The sequence below is a fragment of the Tubulanus polymorphus genome, chromosome 1 (assembly GCF_964204645.1).
Source record: "Tubulanus polymorphus chromosome 1, tnTubPoly1.2, whole genome shotgun sequence".
Classification (NCBI taxonomy): Eukaryota; Metazoa; Nemertea; class Palaeonemertea; order Tubulaniformes; family Tubulanidae; genus Tubulanus; species Tubulanus polymorphus.
The window spans coordinates 8,360,424-8,380,867 of record NC_134025.1 but is presented as its reverse complement, the minus strand read 5'-3'; the positions used below and the strand labels follow the sequence as shown (position 1 = coordinate 8,380,867).

Sequence of the window (20,444 nt, the reverse complement as noted above, 5' to 3'; positions counted from 1 at the left end):
GCTGGACGATGAAGATGAAGATGATGACATATCAGTCTTGCCCGATAATAGAAGATCAATTTCAGGATAATCAATGTCGGGTTGTGCGATTTGGATATCTATATCTTTATCGGAACCAGCTGATGAAGTACTGGTTTTTCGTTCAATTTTCACTTCGGCGTTTACGTCCGGTAGAGCAGTCTCTAATTCGATTTCTGGTTCCGGCACTTCTCTATCGGGTAGATCATATTTTCCTCGCTTTCCACCGAAATGAGGTTTCTTTATATTAAACGTAGGCATTTTGAATTTCGATTTTCTTTTCTTTTTGTCGTCTTCGTCATCTTTCGGCTCTTTTAAGCCTTTATCTCTGCGAAAGTTTGGCATTTTGATATGGGGCATGTGAAGTTTACTTTTGCTTTTCAATTTGCCTTCCTCGTCATCTGAATCGCTGCCACTACTATCGCTGCTGTCCTTTTGCTGAACGTCGTCATTTTCGAAGCCGATATCGAGCGTAGGCCGCTTCGGCATTTCGATTTTTGGTTTGTCTAACTCGACCTCTGCGTGCACCTCGGGAAGTTCAACGTCGACGTCGGGCTTTTGAATTTGAACGTTTGATTGAAATTCAGGTTTGATATCGTCGGAACTGTCAGAACTTGTGCTAGAGCTAGTGCTGGATTTTCGTTCTTGTTTTACAATAGGAGGCTCGACGATCGGAGCCTGTACTTCGACCTCATCGTCGGGCAAGTCACCAGTCGGTAATTCATATTTACCATTTCTATACCCGTGAGGTTTTGGTAATGAAACGGATGGACATTTAAAGTTACGTTTCCGGTTCTCGCCGTATTCGTCCTCGGATTCACTACTACTCGAAGACGATGTGACTTTCTCAGGCGAAGGTGCTTGTATATCGGGTTGCGGTATGACAATCCGTGCTTTAACATCGATATCCTTATCGTCATCATCGCTGTCGCTGGATGATGAGGATGATGACGATGATGATTTATCGGCCTTCACTGGTAACGCAATATCGATTTCTGGATAATCAATGTCGGGTTTTGTAATTTCGACCTGTGCATCTTCATCGGATTCAGCTGATGAAGTACTGGTTTTTCGTTCAATTTTCACTTCGGCGTTTACGTCCGGTGTTGCAGTCTCTAATTCGATTTCTGGTTCCGGCACTTCTCTATCGGGTAGATCATATTTTCCTCGCTTTCCACCGAAATGAGGTTTCTTTATATTGAACGCAGGCATTTTGAATTTCGATTTTCTTTTCTTTTTGTCGTCGTCGTCGTCGTCATCTTTCGGCTCTTTTGAGCCATTATCTCTGCGAAAGTTTGGCATTTTGATATGGGGCATGTGAAGTTTACTTTTTCTCTTCAATTTGCCTTCCTCGTCATCTGAATAGCTGCCACTACTATCGCTGCTGTCCTTTTGTTGAACGTCGTCATTTTCGAAGCCGATATCGAGCGTAGGCCGCTTCGGCATTTCGATTTTTGGTTTGTCTAACTCGACCTCTGCGTGCACCTCGGGAAGTTCAACGTCGACGTCGGGCTTTTGAATTTGAACGTTTGATTGAAATTCAGGTTTGATATCGTCGGAACTGTCAGCACTTGTGCTAGAGCTAGTGCTGGATTTGCGTTCTTGTTTTACAATTGGAGGCTCGACGACCGGAGCCTGTATTTCGACCTCATCGTCGGGCAAGTCACCAGTCGGTAATTCATATTTATCATGTCTATTCCAGTGAGGTTTTAGTAATGAAACGGATGGCAATTTGAAGTTACGTTTCGTTTTCTCGCCGTCTTCGTCCTCGGATTCACTACTACTCGAAGATGATGGGCCTTTTTCAAGTGAAGGTGCTTGTATATCGGGTTGCGGTATGGCAATGTGTGCTTTAACATCGATATCCTTATCGTCATCGTCGCTGTCGCTGGATGAGGACGATGATGACGATGATGATTTATCGACCTTCACTGGTAACGCAATATCGATTTCTGGATAATCAATGTCGGGTTTTGTAATTTCGACCTGTGTATCTTTATCGGATTCAGCTGATGAAGTACTGGTTTTTCGTTCAATTTTCACTTCGGCGTTTACGTCCGGTGGAGCAATCTCTAATTCGATTTCTGGTTCCGGCTCCTCTCTATCGGGTAGATCATATTTTCCTCGCTTGCCACCGAAATGAGGTTTCTTTATATTGAACGTAGGCATTTTGAATTTCGATTTTCTTTTCTTTTTGTCGTCGTCGAGATTTTTCGGCTCTGTTGAGCCTTTATCTCTGCGAAAGTTTGGCATTTTGATATGGGGCATGTGAAGTTTACTTTTGCTTTTCAATTTGCCTTCCTCGTCATCTGAATCGCTGCCACTACTATCGCTGCTGTCCTTTTGCTGAACGTCGTCATTTTCGAAGCCGATATCGAGCGTAGGCCGCTTCGGCATTTCGATTTTTGGTTTGTCTAACTCGACCTCTGCGTGCACCTCGGGAAGTTCAACGTCGACGTCGGGCTTTTGAATTTGAACGTTTGATTGAAATTCAGGTTTGATATCGTCGGAACTGTCAGAACTTGTGCTAGAGCTAGTGCTGGATTTGCGTTCTTGTTTTACAATTGGAGGCTCGACGACCGGAGCCTGTATTTCGACCTCATCGTCGGGCAAGTCACCAGTCGGTAATTCATATTTATCATGTCTATTCCAGTGAGGTTTTGGTGATGAAACGGATGGCAATTTGAAGTTACGTTTCGTTTTCTCGCCGTCTTCGTCCTCGGATTCACTACTACTCGAAGACGATGGGCCTTTCTCAGGCGAAAGTGCTTGTATATCGGGTTGCGGTATGACAATCCGTGCTTTAACATCGATATCCTTATCGTCATCATCGCTGTCGCTGGATGATGAGGATGATGACGATGATGATTTATCGACCTTCACTGGATACGCAATATCGATTTCTGGATAATCAATGTCGGGTTTTGTAATTTCGACCTGTGTATCTTTATCGGATTCAGCTGATGAAGTACTGGTTTTTCGTTCAATTTTCACTTCGGCGTTTACGTCTTGTGGAGCCATCTCTAATTCGATTTCTGGTTCCGGCACTTCTCTATCGGGTAGATCATATTTTCCTCGCTTGCCACCGAAATGAGGTTTCTTTATATTGAACGTAGGCATTTTGAATTTCGATTTTCTTTTCTTTTTGTCGTCGTCGACGTCGTCGTCATTTTTCGGCTCTTTTGAGCCTTTATCTCTGCGAAGGTTTGGCATTTTGATATGGGGCATATGAAGTTTACTTTTTCTCTTCAATTTGCCTTCCTCGTCATCTGAATCGCTGCCACTACTATCGCTACTGTCCTTTTGTTGAACGTCGTCATTTCCGAAGCCGATATCGAGCGTAGGCCGCTTCGGCATTTCGATTTTTGGTTTGTCTAACTCGACCTCTGCGTGCACCTCGGGAAGTTCAACGTCGACGTCGGGCTTTTGAATTTGAACGTTTGATTGAAATTCAGGTTTGATATCGTCGGAACTGTCAGCACTTGTGCTAGAGCTAGTGCTGGATTTTCGTTCTTGTTCTACAATAGGAGTCTCGACGACCGTAGCCTGTATTTCGACCTTATCGTCGGGCAAGTCACCAGTCGGTAATTCATATTTACCATGTCTATTCCAGTGAGGTTTGGGTAATGAAACGGATGGCAATTTGAAGTTACGTTTCGTTTTCTCGCCGTCTTCGTCCTCGGATTCACTACTACTCGAAGACGATGGGCCTTTCTCAGGCGAAAGTGCTTGTATATCGGGTTGCGGTATGACAATCCGTGCTTTAACATCGATATCCTTATCGTCATCATCGCTGTCGCTGGATGATGAGGATGATGACGATGATGATTTATCGACCTTCACTGGATACGCAATATCGATTTCTGGATAATCAATGTCGGGTTTTGTAATTTCGACCTGTGTATCTTTATCGGATTCAGCTGATGAAGTACTGGTTTTTCGTTCAATTTTCACTTCGGCGTTTACGTCCGGTGGAGCAATCTCTAATTCGATTTCTGGTTCCGGCTCCTCTCTATCGGGTAGATCATATTTTCCTCGCTTGCCACCGAAATGAGGTTTCTTTATATTGAACGTAGGCATTTTGAATTTCGATTTTCTTTTCTTTTTGTCGTCGTCGACGTCGTCGTCATTTTTCGGCTCTTTTGAGCCTTTATCTCTGCGAAAGTTTGGCATTTTGATATGGGGCATATGAAGTTTACTTTTGCTTTTCAATTTGCCTTCCTCGTCATCTGACTCGCTGCCACTACTATCGCTGCTGTCCTTTTGTTGAACGTCGTTATTGTCGAAGCCGATATCGAGCGTAGGACGCTTCGGCATTTCGATTTTTGGTTTGTCTAACTCGACCTCTGCGTGCACCTCGGGAAGTTCAACGTCGACGTCGGGCTTTTGAATTTGAACGTTTGATTGAAATTCAGGTTTGATATCGTCGGAACTGTCAGCACTTGTGCTAGAGCTAGTGCTGGATTTGCGTTCTTGTTTTACAATTGGAGGCTCGACGACCGGAGCCTGTATTTCGACCTCATCGTCGGGCAAGTCACCAGTCGGTAATTCATATTTATCATGTCTATTCCAGTGAGGTTTTGGTGATGAAACGGATGGCAATTTGAAGTTACGTTTCGTTTTCTCGCCGTCTTCGTCCTCGGATTCACTACTACTCGAAGATGATGGGCCTTTCTCAGCCGAAGGTGCTTGTATATCGGGTTGCGGTATGATAATCCGTGCCTTAACATCGATATCCTTATCGTCATCATCGCTGTCGCTGGATGATGACGATGATGATTTATCGGCCTTCACGGGTAACGCAATATCGATTTCTGGATAATCAAAGTCGGGTTTTGTAATTTCGACCTGTGTATCTTTATCGGATTCAGCTGATGAAGTACTGGTTTTTCGTTCAATTTTCACTTCGGCGTTTACGTCTTGTGGAGCCATCTCTAATTCGATTTCTGGTTCCGGCACTTCTCTATCGGGTAGATCATATTTTCCTCGCTTGCCACCGAAATGAGGTTTCTTTATATTGAACGTAGGCATTTTGAATTTCGATTTTCTTTTCTTTTTGTCGTCGTCGACGTCGTCGTCATTTTTCGGCTCTTTTGAGCCTTTATCTCTGCGAAAGTTTGGCATTTTGATATGGGGCATATGAAGTTTACTTTTGCTTTTCAATTTACCTTCCTCGTCATCTGACTCGCTGCCACTACTATCGCTGCTGTCCTTTTGTTGAACGTCGTTATTGTCGAAGCCGATATCGAGCGTAGGCCGCTTCGGCATTTCGATTTTTGGTTTGTCTAACTCGACCTCTGCGTGCACCTCGGGAAGTTCAACGTCGACGTCGGGCTTTTGAATTTGAACGTTTGATTGAAATTCAGGTTTGATATCGTCGGAACTGTCAGCACTTGTGCTAGAGCTAGTGCTGGATTTTCGTTCTTGTTCTACAATAGGAGTCTCGACGACCGTAGCCTGTATTTCGACCTTATCGTCGGGCAAGTCACCAGTCGGTAATTCATATTTACCATGTCTATTCCAGTGAGGTTTGGGTAATGAAACGGATGGCAATTTGAAGTTACGTTTCGTTTTCTCGCCGTCTTCGTCCTCGGATTCACTACTACTCGAAGACGATGGGCCTTTCTCAGGCGAAAGTGCTTGTATATCGGGTTGCGGTATGACAATCCGTGCTTTAACATCGATATCCTTATCGTCATCATCGCTGTCGCTGGATGATGAGGATGATGACGATGATGATTTATCGACCTTCACTGGATACGCAATATCGATTTCTGGATAATCAATGTCGGGTTTTGTAATTTCGACCTGTGTATCTTTATCGGATTCAGCTGATGAAGTACTGGTTTTTCGTTCAATTTTCACTTCGGCGTTTACGTCCGGTGGAGCAATCTCTAATTCGATTTCTGGTTCCGGCTCCTCTCTATCGGGTAGATCATATTTTCCTCGCTTGCCACCGAAATGAGGTTTCTTTATATTGAACGTAGGCATTTTGAATTTCGATTTTCTTTTCTTTTTGTCGTCGTCGACGTCGTCGTCATTTTTCGGCTCTTTTGAGCCTTTATCTCTGCGAAAGTTTGGCATTTTGATATGGGGCATATGAAGTTTACTTTTGCTTTTCAATTTGCCTTCCTCGTCATCTGACTCGCTGCCACTACTATCGCTGCTGTCCTTTTGTTGAACGTCGTTATTGTCGAAGCCGATATCGAGCGTAGGACGCTTCGGCATTTCGATTTTTGGTTTGTCTAACTCGACCTCTGCGTGCACCTCGGGAAGTTCAACGTCGACGTCGGGCTTTTGAATTTGAACGTTTGATTGAAATTCAGGTTTGATATCGTCGGAACTGTCAGCACTTGTGCTAGAGCTAGTGCTGGATTTGCGTTCTTGTTTTACAATTGGAGGCTCGACGACCGGAGCCTGTATTTCGACCTCATCGTCGGGCAAGTCACCAGTCGGTAATTCATATTTATCATGTCTATTCCAGTGAGGTTTTGGTAATGAAACGGATGGCAATTTGACGTTACGTTTCGTTTTCTCGCCGTCTTCGTCCTCGGATTCACTACTACCCGAAGACGATGGGCCTTTCTCAGGCGAAGGTGCCTGTATATCGGGTTGCGGTATGACAATCCGTGCTTTAACATCGATATCCTTATCGTCATCATCGCTGTCGCTGGATGATGACGATGATGATTTATCGGCCTTCACGGGTAACGCAATATCGATTTCTGGATAATCAAAGTCGGGTTTTGTTATTTCGACCTGTGTATCTTTATCGGATTCAGCTGATGAAGTACTGGTTTTTCGTTTAATCTTCACTTCGGCGTTTACGTCCGGTGGAGCAATCTCTAATTCGATTTCTGGTTCCGGCACTTCTCTATCGGGTAGATCATATTTTCCTCGCTTGCCTCCGAAATGAGGTTTCTTTATATTGAACGTAGGCATTTTGAATTTCGATTTTCTTTTCTTTTTGTCGTCGTCGACGTCGTCGTCATTTTTCGGCTCTTTTGAGCATTTATCTCTGCGAAGGTTTGGCATTTTGATATGGGGCATGTGAAGTTTACTTTTGCTTTTCAATTTGCCTTCCTCGTCATCTGACTCGCTGCCACTACTATCGCTGCTGTCCTTTTGTTGAACGTCGTCATTTTCGAAGCCGATATCGAGCGTAGGCCGCTTCGGCATTTCGATTTTTGGTTTGTCTAACTCGACCTCTGCGTGCACCTCGGGAAGTTCAACGTTGACGTCGGGCTTTTGAATTTGAACGTTTGATTGAAATTCAGGTTTGATATCGTCGGAACTGTCAGCACTTGTGCTAGAGCTAGTGCTGGATTTGCGTTCTTGTTTTACAATAGGAGTCTCGACGACCGGAGCCTGTATTTCGACCTCATCGTCGGGCAAGTCACCAGTCGGTAATTCATATTTACCATGTCTATTCCAGTGAGGTTTGGGTAATGAAACGGATGGCAATTTGAAGTTACGTTTCGTTTTCTCGCGGTCTTCGTCCTCGGATTCACTACTACTCGAAGACGATGGGCCTTTTTCAAGTGAAGGTGCTTGTATATCGGGTTGCGGTATGGCAATGTGTGCTTTAACATCGATATCCTTATCGTCATCATCGCTGTCGCTGGATGATGAGGATGATGACGATGATGTTTTATCGGCCTTCACGGGTAACGCAATATCGATTTCTGGATAATCAATGTCGGGTTTTGTAATTTCGACCTGTGTATCTTTATCGGATTCAGCTGATGAAGTACTGGTTTTTCGTTCAATTTTCACTTCGGCGTTTACGTCCGGTGGAGCAATCTCTAATTCGATTTCTGGTTCCGGCACTTCTCTATCGGGTAGATCATATTTTCCTCGCTTTCCACCGAAATGAGGTTTCTTTATATTGAACGTAGGCATTTTGAATTTCGATTTTCTTTTCTTTTTGTCGTCGTCGTCATCGTCATCTTTCGGCTCTTTTGAGCCTTTATCTCTGCGAAAGTTTGGCATTTTGATATGGGGCATATGAAGTTTACTTTTTCTCTTCAATTTGCCTACCTCGTCATCTGACTCGCTGCCACTACTATCGCTGCTGTCCTTTTGTTGCACGTCGTCATTTTCGAAGCCGATATCGAGCGTAGGCCGCTTCGGCATTTCGATTTCTGGTTTGTCTAACTCGACCTCTGCGTGCACTTCGGGAAGTTTAATGTCGACGTCGGGCTTTTGAATTTGAACGTTTGATTGAAATTCAGGTTTGATATCGTCGGAACTGTCAGCACTTGTGCTAGAGCTAGTGCTGGATTTGCGTTCTTGTTTTACAATAGGAGGCTCGACGATCGGAGCCTGTACTTCGACCTCATCGTCGGGCAAGTCACCAGTCGGTAATTCATATTTACCATTTCTATACCCGTGAGGTTTGGGTAATGAAACGGACGGAAATTTAAAGTTACGTTTCGTTTTCTCGCCGTCTTCGTCTTCGGATTCATTACTACTCGAAGACGATGTGCCTTTCTCAGGCGAAGGTGCTTGTATATCGGGTTGCGGTATGGCAATGTGTGCTTTAACATCGATATCCTTATCGTCATCATCGCTGTCGCTGGATGATGAGGATGATGACGATGATGATTTATCGGCCTTCACCGGCAACGCAATATCGATTGCTGGATAATCAATGTCCCGTTTTGTAATTTCGAGCTGTGCATCTTTATCGGATTCAGCTGATGAAGTACTGGTTTTTCGTTCAATTTTCACTTCGGCGTTTACGTCCGGTGGAGCAATCTCTAATTCGATTTCTGGTTCCGGCTCTTTATCGGGTAGATCATATTTTCCTCGCTTTCCACCGAAATGAGGTTTCTTTATATTGAACGTAGGCATTTTGAATTTCGATTTTCTTTTCTTTTTGTCGTCGTCGACTTCGTCGTCATTTTTCGGCTCTTTTGAGCATTTATCTCTGCGAAAGTTTGGCATTTTGATATGGGGCATGTGAAGTTTACTTTTGCTTTTCAATTTGCCTTCCTCGTCATCTGACTCGCTGCCACTACTATCGCTGCTGTCCTTTTGTTGAACGTCGTCATTTTCGAAGCCGATATCGAGCGTAGGCCGCTTCGGCATTTCGATTTTTGGTTTGTCTAACTCGACCTCTGCGTGCACCTCGGGAAGTTCAACGTCGACGTCGGGCTTTTGAATTTGAACGTTTGATTGAAATTCAGGTTTGATATCGTCGGAACTGTCAGCACTTGTGCTAGAGCTAGTGCTGGATTTTCGTTCTTGTTTTACAATAGGAGTCTCGACGACCGGAGCCTGTACTTCGACCTCATCGTCGGGCAAGTCACCAGTCGGTAATTCATATTTACCATTTCTATCCCAGCGAGGTTTGGATAATGAAACGGATGGAAATTTAAAGTTACGTTTCGTTTTCTCGCCGTCTTCGTCTTCGGATTCATTACTACTCGAAGACGATGTGCCTTTCTCAGGCGAAGGTGCTTGTATATCGGGTTGCGGTATGACAATCCGTGCTTTAACATCGATATCCTTATCGTCATCATCGCTGTCGCTGGATGATGAGGATGATGACGATGATGATTTATCGGCCTTCACCGGCAACGCAATATCGATTGCTGGATAATCAATGTCCCGTTTCGTAATTTCGACCTGTGCATCTTTATCGGATTCAGCTGATGAAGTACTGGTTTTTCGTTCAATTTTCACTTCGGCGTTTACGTCCGGTGGAGCAATCTCTAATTCGATTTCTGGTTCCGGCTCTTTTCTATCGGGTAGATCATAGTTTCCTCGCTTGCCACCGAAATGAGGTTTCTTTATATTGAACGTAGGCATTTTGAATTTCGATTTTCTTTTCTTTTTGTCGTCGTCGACGTCGTCGTCATTTTTCGGCTCTTTTGAGCCTTTATCTCTGCGAAAGTTTGGCATTTCGATATGGGGCATGTGAAGTTTACTTTTGCTTTTCAATTTGCCTTCCTCGACATCTGAATCGCTGCCACTACTATCGCTGCTGTCCTTTTGTTGAACGTCGTCATTTTCGAAGCCGATATCGAGCGTAGGCCGCTTCGGCATTTCGATTTCTGGTTTGTCTAACTCGACCTCTGCGTGCACTTCGGGAAGTTTAATGTCGACGTCGGGCTTTTGAATTTGAACGTTTGATTGAAATTCAGGTTTGATATCGTCGGAACTGTCAGCACTTGTGCTAGAGCTAGTGCTGGATTTGCGTTCTTGTTTTACAATAGGAGTCTCGACGACCGGAGCCTGTATTTCGACCTCATCGTCGGGCAAGTCACCAGTCGGTAATTCATATTTACCATGTCTATTCCAGTGAGGTTTTGGTAATGAAAGGGATGGCAATTTGAAGTTATGTTTCGTTTTCTCGCCGTCGTCGTCCTCGGATTCACTACTACTCGAAGATGATGGGCCTTTCTCAGGCGAAGGTGCTTGTATATCGGGTTGCGGTATGACAATCCGTGCTTTAACATCGATATCCTTATCGTCATCATCGCTGTCGCTGGATGATGAGGATGATGACGATGATGATTTATCGGCCTTCACTGGTAACGCAATATCGATTTCTGGATAATCAATGTCGGGTTTTGTAATTTCGACCTGTGTATCTTTATCGGATTCAGCTGATGAAGTACTGGTTTTTCGTTCAATTTTCACTTCGGCGTTTACGTCCGGTGGAGCAATCTCTAATTCGATTTCTGGTTCCGGCACTTCTCTATCGGGTAGATCATATTTTCCTCGCTTTCCACCGAAATGAGGTTTCTTTATATTGAACGTAGGCATTTTGAATTTCGATTTTCTTTTCTTTTTGTCGTCGTCGTCATCGTCATCTTTCGGCTCTTTTGAGCCTTTATCTCTGCGAAAGTTTGGCATTTTGATATGGGGCATATGAAGTTTACTTTTTCTCTTCAATTTGCCTACCTCGTCATCTGACTCGCTGCCACTACTATCGCTGCTGTCCTTTTGTTGCACGTCGTCATTTTCGAAGCCGATATCGAGCGTAGGCCGCTTCGGCATTTCGATTTCTGGTTTGTCTAACTCGACCTCTGCGTGCACTTCGGGAAGTTTAATGTCGACGTCGGGCTTTTGAATTTGAACGTTTGATTGAAATTCAGGTTTGATATCGTCGGAACTGTCAGCACTTGTGCTAGAGCTAGTGCTGGATTTGCGTTCTTGTTTTACAATAGGAGGCTCGACGATCGGAGCCTGTACTTCGACCTCATCGTCGGGCAAGTCACCAGTCGGTAATTCATATTTACCATTTCTATACCCGTGAGGTTTGGGTAATGAAACGGACGGAAATTTAAAGTTACGTTTCGTTTTCTCGCCGTCTTCGTCTTCGGATTCATTACTACTCGAAGACGATGTGCCTTTCTCAGGCGAAGGTGCTTGTATATCGGGTTGCGGTATGGCAATGTGTGCTTTAACATCGATATCCTTATCGTCATCATCGCTGTCGCTGGATGATGAGGATGATGACGATGATGATTTATCGGCCTTCACCGGCAACGCAATATCGATTGCTGGATAATCAATGTCCCGTTTTGTAATTTCGAGCTGTGCATCTTTATCGGATTCAGCTGATGAAGTACTGGTTTTTCGTTCAATTTTCACTTCGGCGTTTACGTCCGGTGGAGCAATCTCTAATTCGATTTCTGGTTCCGGCTCTTTATCGGGTAGATCATATTTTCCTCGCTTTCCACCGAAATGAGGTTTCTTTATATTGAACGTAGGCATTTTGAATTTCGATTTTCTTTTCTTTTTGTCGTCGTCGACTTCGTCGTCATTTTTCGGCTCTTTTGAGCATTTATCTCTGCGAAAGTTTGGCATTTTGATATGGGGCATGTGAAGTTTACTTTTGCTTTTCAATTTGCCTTCCTCGTCATCTGACTCGCTGCCACTACTATCGCTGCTGTCCTTTTGTTGAACGTCGTCATTTTCGAAGCCGATATCGAGCGTAGGCCGCTTCGGCATTTCGATTTTTGGTTTGTCTAACTCGACCTCTGCGTGCACCTCGGGAAGTTCAACGTCGACGTCGGGCTTTTGAATTTGAACGTTTGATTGAAATTCAGGTTTGATATCGTCGGAACTGTCAGCACTTGTGCTAGAGCTAGTGCTGGATTTTCGTTCTTGTTTTACAATAGGAGTCTCGACGACCGGAGCCTGTACTTCGACCTCATCGTCGGGCAAGTCACCAGTCGGTAATTCATATTTACCATTTCTATCCCAGCGAGGTTTGGATAATGAAACGGATGGAAATTTAAAGTTACGTTTCGTTTTCTCGCCGTCTTCGTCTTCGGATTCATTACTACTCGAAGACGATGTGCCTTTCTCAGGCGAAGGTGCTTGTATATCGGGTTGCGGTATGACAATCCGTGCTTTAACATCGATATCCTTATCGTCATCATCGCTGTCGCTGGATGATGAGGATGATGACGATGATGATTTATCGGCCTTCACCGGCAACGCAATATCGATTGCTGGATAATCAATGTCCCGTTTCGTAATTTCGACCTGTGCATCTTTATCGGATTCAGCTGATGAAGTACTGGTTTTTCGTTCAATTTTCACTTCGGCGTTTACGTCCGGTGGAGCAATCTCTAATTCGATTTCTGGTTCCGGCTCTTCTCTATCGGGTAGATCATAGTTTCCTCGCTTGCCACCGAAATGAGGTTTCTTTATATTGAACGTAGGCATTTTGAATTTCGATTTTCTTTTCTTTTTGTCGTCGTCGACGTCGTCGTCATTTTTCGGCTCTTTTGAGCCTTTATCTCTGCGAAAGTTTGGCATTTCGATATGGGGCATGTGAAGTTTACTTTTGCTTTTCAATTTGCCTTCCTCGACATCTGAATCGCTGCCACTACTATCGCTGCTGTCCTTTTGTTGAACGTCGTCATTTTCGAAGCCGATATCGAGCGTAGGCCGCTTCGGCATTTCGATTTCTGGTTTGTCTAACTCGACCTCTGCGTGCACTTCGGGAAGTTTAATGTCGACGTCGGGCTTTTGAATTTGAACGTTTGATTGAAATTCAGGTTTGATATCGTCGGAACTGTCAGCACTTGTGCTAGAGCTAGTGCTGGATTTGCGTTCTTGTTTTACAATAGGAGTCTCGACGACCGGAGCCTGTATTTCGACCTCATCGTCGGGCAAGTCACCAGTCGGTAATTCATATTTACCATGTCTATTCCAGTGAGGTTTTGGTAATGAAAGGGATGGCAATTTGAAGTTATGTTTCGTTTTCTCGCCGTCGTCGTCCTCGGATTCACTACTACTCGAAGATGATGGGCCTTTCTCAGGCGAAGGTGCTTGTATATCGGGTTGCGGTATGACAATCCGTGCTTTAACATCGATATCCTTATCGTCATCATCGCTGTCGCTGGATGATGAGGATGATGACGATGATGATTTATCGGCCTTCACTGGTAACGCAATATCGATTTCTGGATAATCAATGTCGGGTTTTGTAATTTCGACCTGTGCATCTTCATCGGATTCGGCTGATGAAGTACTGGTTTTTCGTTCAATTTTCACTTCGGCGTTTACGTCCGGTGGAGCAATCTCTAATTCGATTTCTGGTTCCGGCTCTTCTCTATCGGGTAGATCATATTTTCCTCGCTTTCCACCGAAATGAGGTTTCTTTATATTGAACGCAGGCATTTTGAATTTCGATTTTCTTTTCTTTTTGTCGTCGTCGTCGTCGTCATCTTTCGGCTCTTTTGAGCCATTATCTCTGCGAAAGTTTGGCATTTTGATATGGGGCATGTGAAGTTTACTTTTTCTCTTCAATTTGCTTTCCTCGTCATCTGAATCGCTGCCACTACTATCGCTGCTGTCCTTTTGTTGAACGTCGTCATTTTCGAAGCCGATATCGAGCGTAGGCCGCTTCGGCATTTCGATTTTTGGTTTGTCTAACTCGACCTCTGCGTGCACCTCGGGAAGTTCAACGTCGACGTCGGGCTTTTGAATTTGAACGTTTGATTGAAATTCAGGTTTGATATCGTCGGAACTGTCAGCACTTGTGCTAGAGCTAGTGCTGGATTTGCGTTCTTGTTTTACAATTGGAGGCTCGACGACCGGAGCCTGTATTTCGACCTCATCGTCGGGCAAGTCACCAGTCGGTAATTCATATTTATCATGTCTATTCCAGTGAGGTTTTAGTAATGAAACGGATGGCAATTTGAAGTTACGTTTCGTTTTCTCGCCGTCTTCGTCCTCGGATTCACTACTACTCGAAGATGATGGGCCTTTCTCAGGCGAAGGTGCTTGTATATCGGGTTGCGGTATGGCAATGTGTGCTTTAACATCGATATCCTTATCGTCATCATCGCTGTCGCTGGATGATGAGGATGATGACGGTGATGATTTATCGACCTTCACTGGTAACGCAATATCGATTTCTGGATAATCAATGTCGGGTTTTGTAATTTCGACCTGTGTATCTTTATCGGATTCAGCTGATGAAGTACTGGTTTTTCGTTCAATTTTCACTTCGGCGTTTACGTCCGGTGGAGCAATCTCTAATTCGATTTCTGGTTCCGGCTCCTCTCTATCGGGTAGATCATATTTTCCTCGCTTGCCACCGAAATGAGGTTTCTTCATATTGAACGTAGGCATTTTGAATTTCGATTTTCTTTTCTTTTTGTCGTCGTCGAGATTTTTCGGCTCTTTTGAGCCTTTATCTCTGCGAAAGTTTGGCATTTTGATATGGGGCATGTGAAGTTTACTTTTGCTTTTCAATTTGCCTTCCTCGTCATCTGACTCGCTGCCACTACTATCGCTGCTGTCCTTTTGTTGAACGTCGTCATTTTCGAAGCCGATATCGAGCGTAGGCCGCTTCGGCATTTCGATTTTTGGTTTGTCTAACTCGACCTCTGCGTGCACCTCGGGAAGTTCAACGTCGACGTCGGGCTTTTGAATTTGAACGTTTGATTGAAATTCAGGTTTGATATCGTCGGAACTGTCAGCACTTGTGCTAGAGCTAGTGCTGGATTTGCGTTCTTGTTTTACAATAGGAGTCTCGACGACCGGAGCCTGTATTTCGACCTCATCGTCGGGCAAGTCACCAGTCGGTAATTCATATTTACCATGTCTATTCCAGTGAGGTTTGGGTAATGAAACGGATGGCAATTTGAAGTTACGTTTCGTTTTCTCGCGGTCTTCGTCCTCGGATTCACTACTACTCGAAGACGATGGGCCTTTTTCAAGTGAAGGTGCTTGTATATCGGGTTGCGGTATGGCAATGTGTGCTTTAACATCGATATCCTTATCGTCATCATCGCTGTCGCTGGATGATGAGGATGATGACGATGATGATTTATCGACCTTCACTGGTAACGCAATATCGATTTCTGGATAATCAAAGTCGGGTTTTGTAATTTCGACCTGTGTATCTTTATCGGATTCAGCTGATGAAGTACTGGTTTTTCGTTCAATTTTCACTTCGGCGTTTACGTCCGATGGAGCAGTCTCTAATTCGATTTCTGGTTCCGGCACTTCTCTATCGGGTAGATCATATTTTCCTCGCTTTCCACCGAAATGAGGTTTCTTTATATTGAACGTAGGCATTTTGAATTTCGATTTTCTTTTCTTTTTGTCGTCATCGTCATCTTTCGGCTCTTTTGAGCCTTTATCTCTGCGAAGGTTTGGCATTTTGATATGGGGCATGTAAAGTTTACTTTTGCTTTTCAATTTGCCTTCCTCGTCATCTGACTCGCTGCCACTACCATCGCTGCTGTCCTTTTGTTGAATGTCGTTATTGTCGAAGCCGATATCGAGCGTAGGACGCTTCGGCATTTCGATTTTTGGTTTGTCTAACTCGACCTCTGCGTGCACCTCGGGAAGTTCAACGTCGACGTCGGGCTTTTGAATTTGAACGTTTGATTGAAATTCAGGTTTGATACCGTCGGAACTGTCAGCACTTGTGCTAGAGCTAGTGCTGGATTTGCGTTCTTGTTTTACAATAGGAGGCTCGACGACCGGAGCCTGTATTTCGACCTCATCGTCGGGCAAGTCACCAGTCGGTAATTCATATCTATCATGTCTATTCCAGTGAGGTTTTGGTAATGACACGGATGGCAATTTGAAGTTACGTTTCGTTTTCTCGCCGTCTTCGTCCTCGGATTCACTACTACTCGAAGATGATGGGCCTTTCTCAGCCGAAGGTGCTTGTATATCGGGTTGCGGTATGACAATCCGTGCTTTAACATCGATATCCTTATCGTCATCATCGCTGTCGCTGGATGATGACGATGATGATTTATCGGCCTTCACGGGTAACGCAATATCGATTTCTGGATAATCAAAGTCGGGTTTTGTTATTTCGACCTGTGTATCTTTATCGGATTCAGCTGATGAAGTACTGGTTTTTCGTTCAATTTTCACTTCGGCGCTTACGTCCGGTGGAGCAGTCTCTAATTCGATTTCTGGTTCCGGCTCTTCTCTATCGGGTAGATCATATTTTCCTCGCTTGCCACCGAAATGAGGTTTCTTTATATTGAACGTAGGCATTTTGAATTTCGATTTTCTTTTCTTTTTGTCGTCGTCGACTTCGTCGTCTTTTTTCGGCTCTTTTGAGCCTTTATCTCTGCGAAAGTTTGGCATTTTGATATGGGGCATGTGAAGTTTACTTTTTCTCTTCAATTTGTCTTCCTCGTCATCTGACTCGCTGCCACTACTATCGCTGCTGTCCTTTTGTTGAACGTTGTTATTGTCGAAGCCGATATCGAGCGTAGGCCGCTTCGGCATTTCGATTTCTGGTTTGTCTAACTCGACCTCTGCGTGCACTTCGGGAAGTTTAATGTCGACGTCGGGCTTTTGAATTTGAACGTTTGATTGAAATTCAGGTTTGATATCGTCGGAACTGTCAGCACTTGTGCTAGAGCTAGTGCTGGATTTGCGTTCTTGTTTTACAATAGGAGGCTCGACGATCGGAGCCTGTACTTCGACCTCATCGTCGGGCAAGTCACCAGTCGGTAATTCATATTTACCATGTCTATTCCAGTGAGGTTTTGGTAATGAAACGGATGGCAATTTGAAGTTACGTTTCGTTTTCTCGCCGTCTTCGTCCTCGGGTTCACTACAATTCGAAGACGATGTGACTTTCTCAGCCGAAGGTGCTTGTATATCGGGTTGCGGTATGACAATCCGTGCTTTAACATCGATATCCTTATCGTCATCATCGCTGTCGCTGGATGATGAGGATGATGACGATGATGATTTATCGACCTTCACTGGTAACGCAATATCGATTTCTGGATAATCAATGTCGGGTTTTGTAATTTCGACCTGTGTATCTTTATCGGATTCAGCTGATGAAGTACTGGTTTTTCGTTCAATTTTCACTTCGGCGTTTACGTCCGGTGGAGCAATCTCTAATTCGATTTCTGGTTCCGGCAGTTCTCTATCGGGTAGATCATATTTTCCTCGCTTGCCACCGAAATGAGGTTTCTTTATATTGAACGCAGGCATTTTGAATTTCGATTTTCTTTTCTTTTTGTCGTCATCGTCATCTTTCGGCTCTTTTGAGCCTTTATCTCTGCGAAGGTTTGGCATTTTGATATGGGGCATGTAAAGTTTACTTTTGCTTTTCAATTTGCCTTCCTCGTCATCTGACTCGCTGCCACTACTATCGCTGCTGTCCTTTTGTTGAATGTCGTTATTGTCGAAGCCGATATCGAGCGTAGGACGCTTCGGCATTTCGATTTTTGGTTTGTCTAACTCGACCTCTGCGTGCACCTCGGGAAGTTCAACGTCGACGTCGGGCTTTTGAATTTGAACGTTTGATTGAAATTCAGGTTTGATACCGTCGGAACTGTCAGCACTTGTGCTAGAGCTAGTGCTGGATTTGCGTTCTTGTTTTACAATAGGAGGCTCGACGACCGGAGCCTGTATTTCGACCTCATCGTCGGGCAAGTCACCAGTCGGTAATTCATATCTATCATGTCTATTCCAGTGAGGTTTTGGTAATGACACGGATGGCAATTTGAAGTTACGTTTCGTTTTCTCGCCGTCTTCGTCCTCGGATTCACTACTACTCGAAGACGATGGGCCTTTCTCAGGCGAAGGTGCTTGTATATCGGGTTGCGGTATGACAATCCGTGCTTTAACATCGATATCCTTATCGTCATCATCGCTGTCGCTGGATGATGAGGATGATGACGATGATGATTTATCGGCCTTCACTGGGAACGCAATATCGATTTCTGGATAATCAAGGTCGGGTTTTGTGATCTTAATATCTGTATGACTAATGGAGTCATCTGTATGTTCATCGGAGTCAGCTAATTCGATTTTAGGTTCCGTTTGTTCGTTTAAGATATTTTGTTCAGATTGTTTGCTGTTTTGATCATTTTTTCTCTTAAAACTAAGGGGATTACTATCCGATTCGTTAGTTGAGTCAGATAGTGATGATTTAGAACTAATACTTTGCTTTCTGTATTTCCTTTTTGTTCTAATTTGATTTTTGTCTTTAAGGTTAGAAAGTGTTTTCTCATCTTTTTCTGATGATGAATGAGCGGAATATGTAGATGAACCAGAGTCACTGTCATCACCTTTATCGTTAGTACAATGCATGCGTACTTCTAGTTAAATTAAACAAAATTGAAATAAAAACAATGCAATCGGAAGCAGGGCCTAGTTGCGCAGTCATGGTTTTTTTTAAAACTAGTTTAAGATCATCTTGATTCTATAGCCAATCTAATAAATTAAAACCAGTTCTTGACCCAAATCTAGACTATGCAACTAGACTCGAGTAGTTTTCTCGAAAAGTTGTTTTGTTTAGAAACTAAAACTAAATCTTTCACTCTCAAATGTAAATGATAGTCATCCTTTTTTTTTCTTAACAAAAAGCAACAGCCACTTATTGTCTTTTTTATATCTGTATTATCATTAAGTCATTATCATTATGTAAACCTGACCGAAAATAAAAACGGAATTCGTCTTACCTGCTGGCTCCTCTTTCACCTTTTTTCCTGTAAAAATTTAGACAAAATATACATTATTAATGAAAAGAAAATGCCATGTGAATAATACATCAATCAATTCTTTTTTGTTTTTCTAATAAACATGGCGAAAATAATGCAAAACGTGCACATGTTTTACCAAACATTATATTCATTTCTCTACAATTCATCAAAAATTTAATAATCATAATAATTAAGTCATGGACACACATACATACGTGGTACGTATCAAGCATCGGGCAATTACCCTTTGTTCATTTCGAACTATATGATACACTGTTTATGTGTGAAAAGTAATAAAATCATATAGTAATGAGAAAATGTGCACAATATCTTGTAATTGTGTTGAATGATGCAACGATATTTGCCACATTTATGGATATGTTTCCAAAAGTAATATATTGTTGATGTTGTAAGACATACCTTCATTCATGATTGGTTTGCAAACACTGTGGTTTGATTTTCGTTTTGAGAAAGGAGGGCATGAGGATGATGTAATCGATGGAAGGAAGGAAGAGCCTCTAGTTCCTTTGATACTGTTAGTTTGGGTGACCTTAAAATTACTTTCATCATCATTTGGATGAAAAGTTCTAAAGATTTCTTCCCCAGACACTGCAGCTGTACAAGGTTCACTGACATCGCCAGGTGATGAACACGTGGCTTCTATATTGCACTTTTGCTCAACACCTCTGAATATTCCTGGAATTCTTTTTGGCCTGACGATATTGCCATCCGGCGAATATCTTTCCTCTAGTTCATCGCCAAACACACTATCACAAGTGACATCAAGGGCACTACATTCAAGCTGACGATTAGGGGAGGATAGATTATAAACACCATATGATTTAACCTGTCCGTCTGGAAATCTAAACACAAACTCAACCGGTGGTAATGTTTCCATCTCTTTTTTTAGGATAATCATCTTCTCACTTTTTGCACTATAATTACTTGGAATGCCATGAAACAAGTTGACCTTTGGGGTTTCCATTGCAAGATTACAATCACCGGATACCTTTTTGAGGGGATCGCTCTTAGAGTCTGCGAAAATAGGTGTGGTTCCTACTTTTTTCTCTTCAAAGGATGTTCCTGATAATAAACGAATCCCACTTGTGATCATTTTCAGCTCGTTTCGGACGAATGGTGTGATATTGGTTTTCAATGCGTGGTCTCGTTTTTTCTCTGATATGTCTATGTCAAATGTTTTCAGTCGTTTACGATTGATCGAAGGGCCAACACTTCGACTTCGGGGTCGTTCAGTTGAGAGATTAACCTGTACTTCTTTTGAGAGCATTCGTCCTCTGTAGTTCGTGTTAGTATTGCGCTTCGATTCATCAACACCCTCAGTAGCCTTTGAGGATTGTATTTCAATATAATCAAGTTGACTCGAATCCCGATTTTGTGGTAGCATCCCTAATTCAACACTTTTGCTGCGTCTATGAGGGGTCATTGGTGGATAACGTTCACCTGCGCCTA

General features: G+C 43.4%; 1 protein-coding gene across 1 annotated transcript in view; it reads right to left on the bottom strand.

Moving 5' to 3' along the window:
- The window catches only part of LOC141899880 (twitchin-like), a 57,538-nt gene that overhangs the window by 22,421 nt on the left and 14,673 nt on the right, over positions 1–20,444 (bottom strand). The window contains exon 18 of the mRNA XM_074786522.1: positions 18,954–18,980. Within this exon, the coding sequence (XP_074642623.1) occupies positions 18,954–18,980 (27 nt within the window). The remainder of the gene's footprint in view (positions 1–18,953; positions 18,981–20,444) is intronic.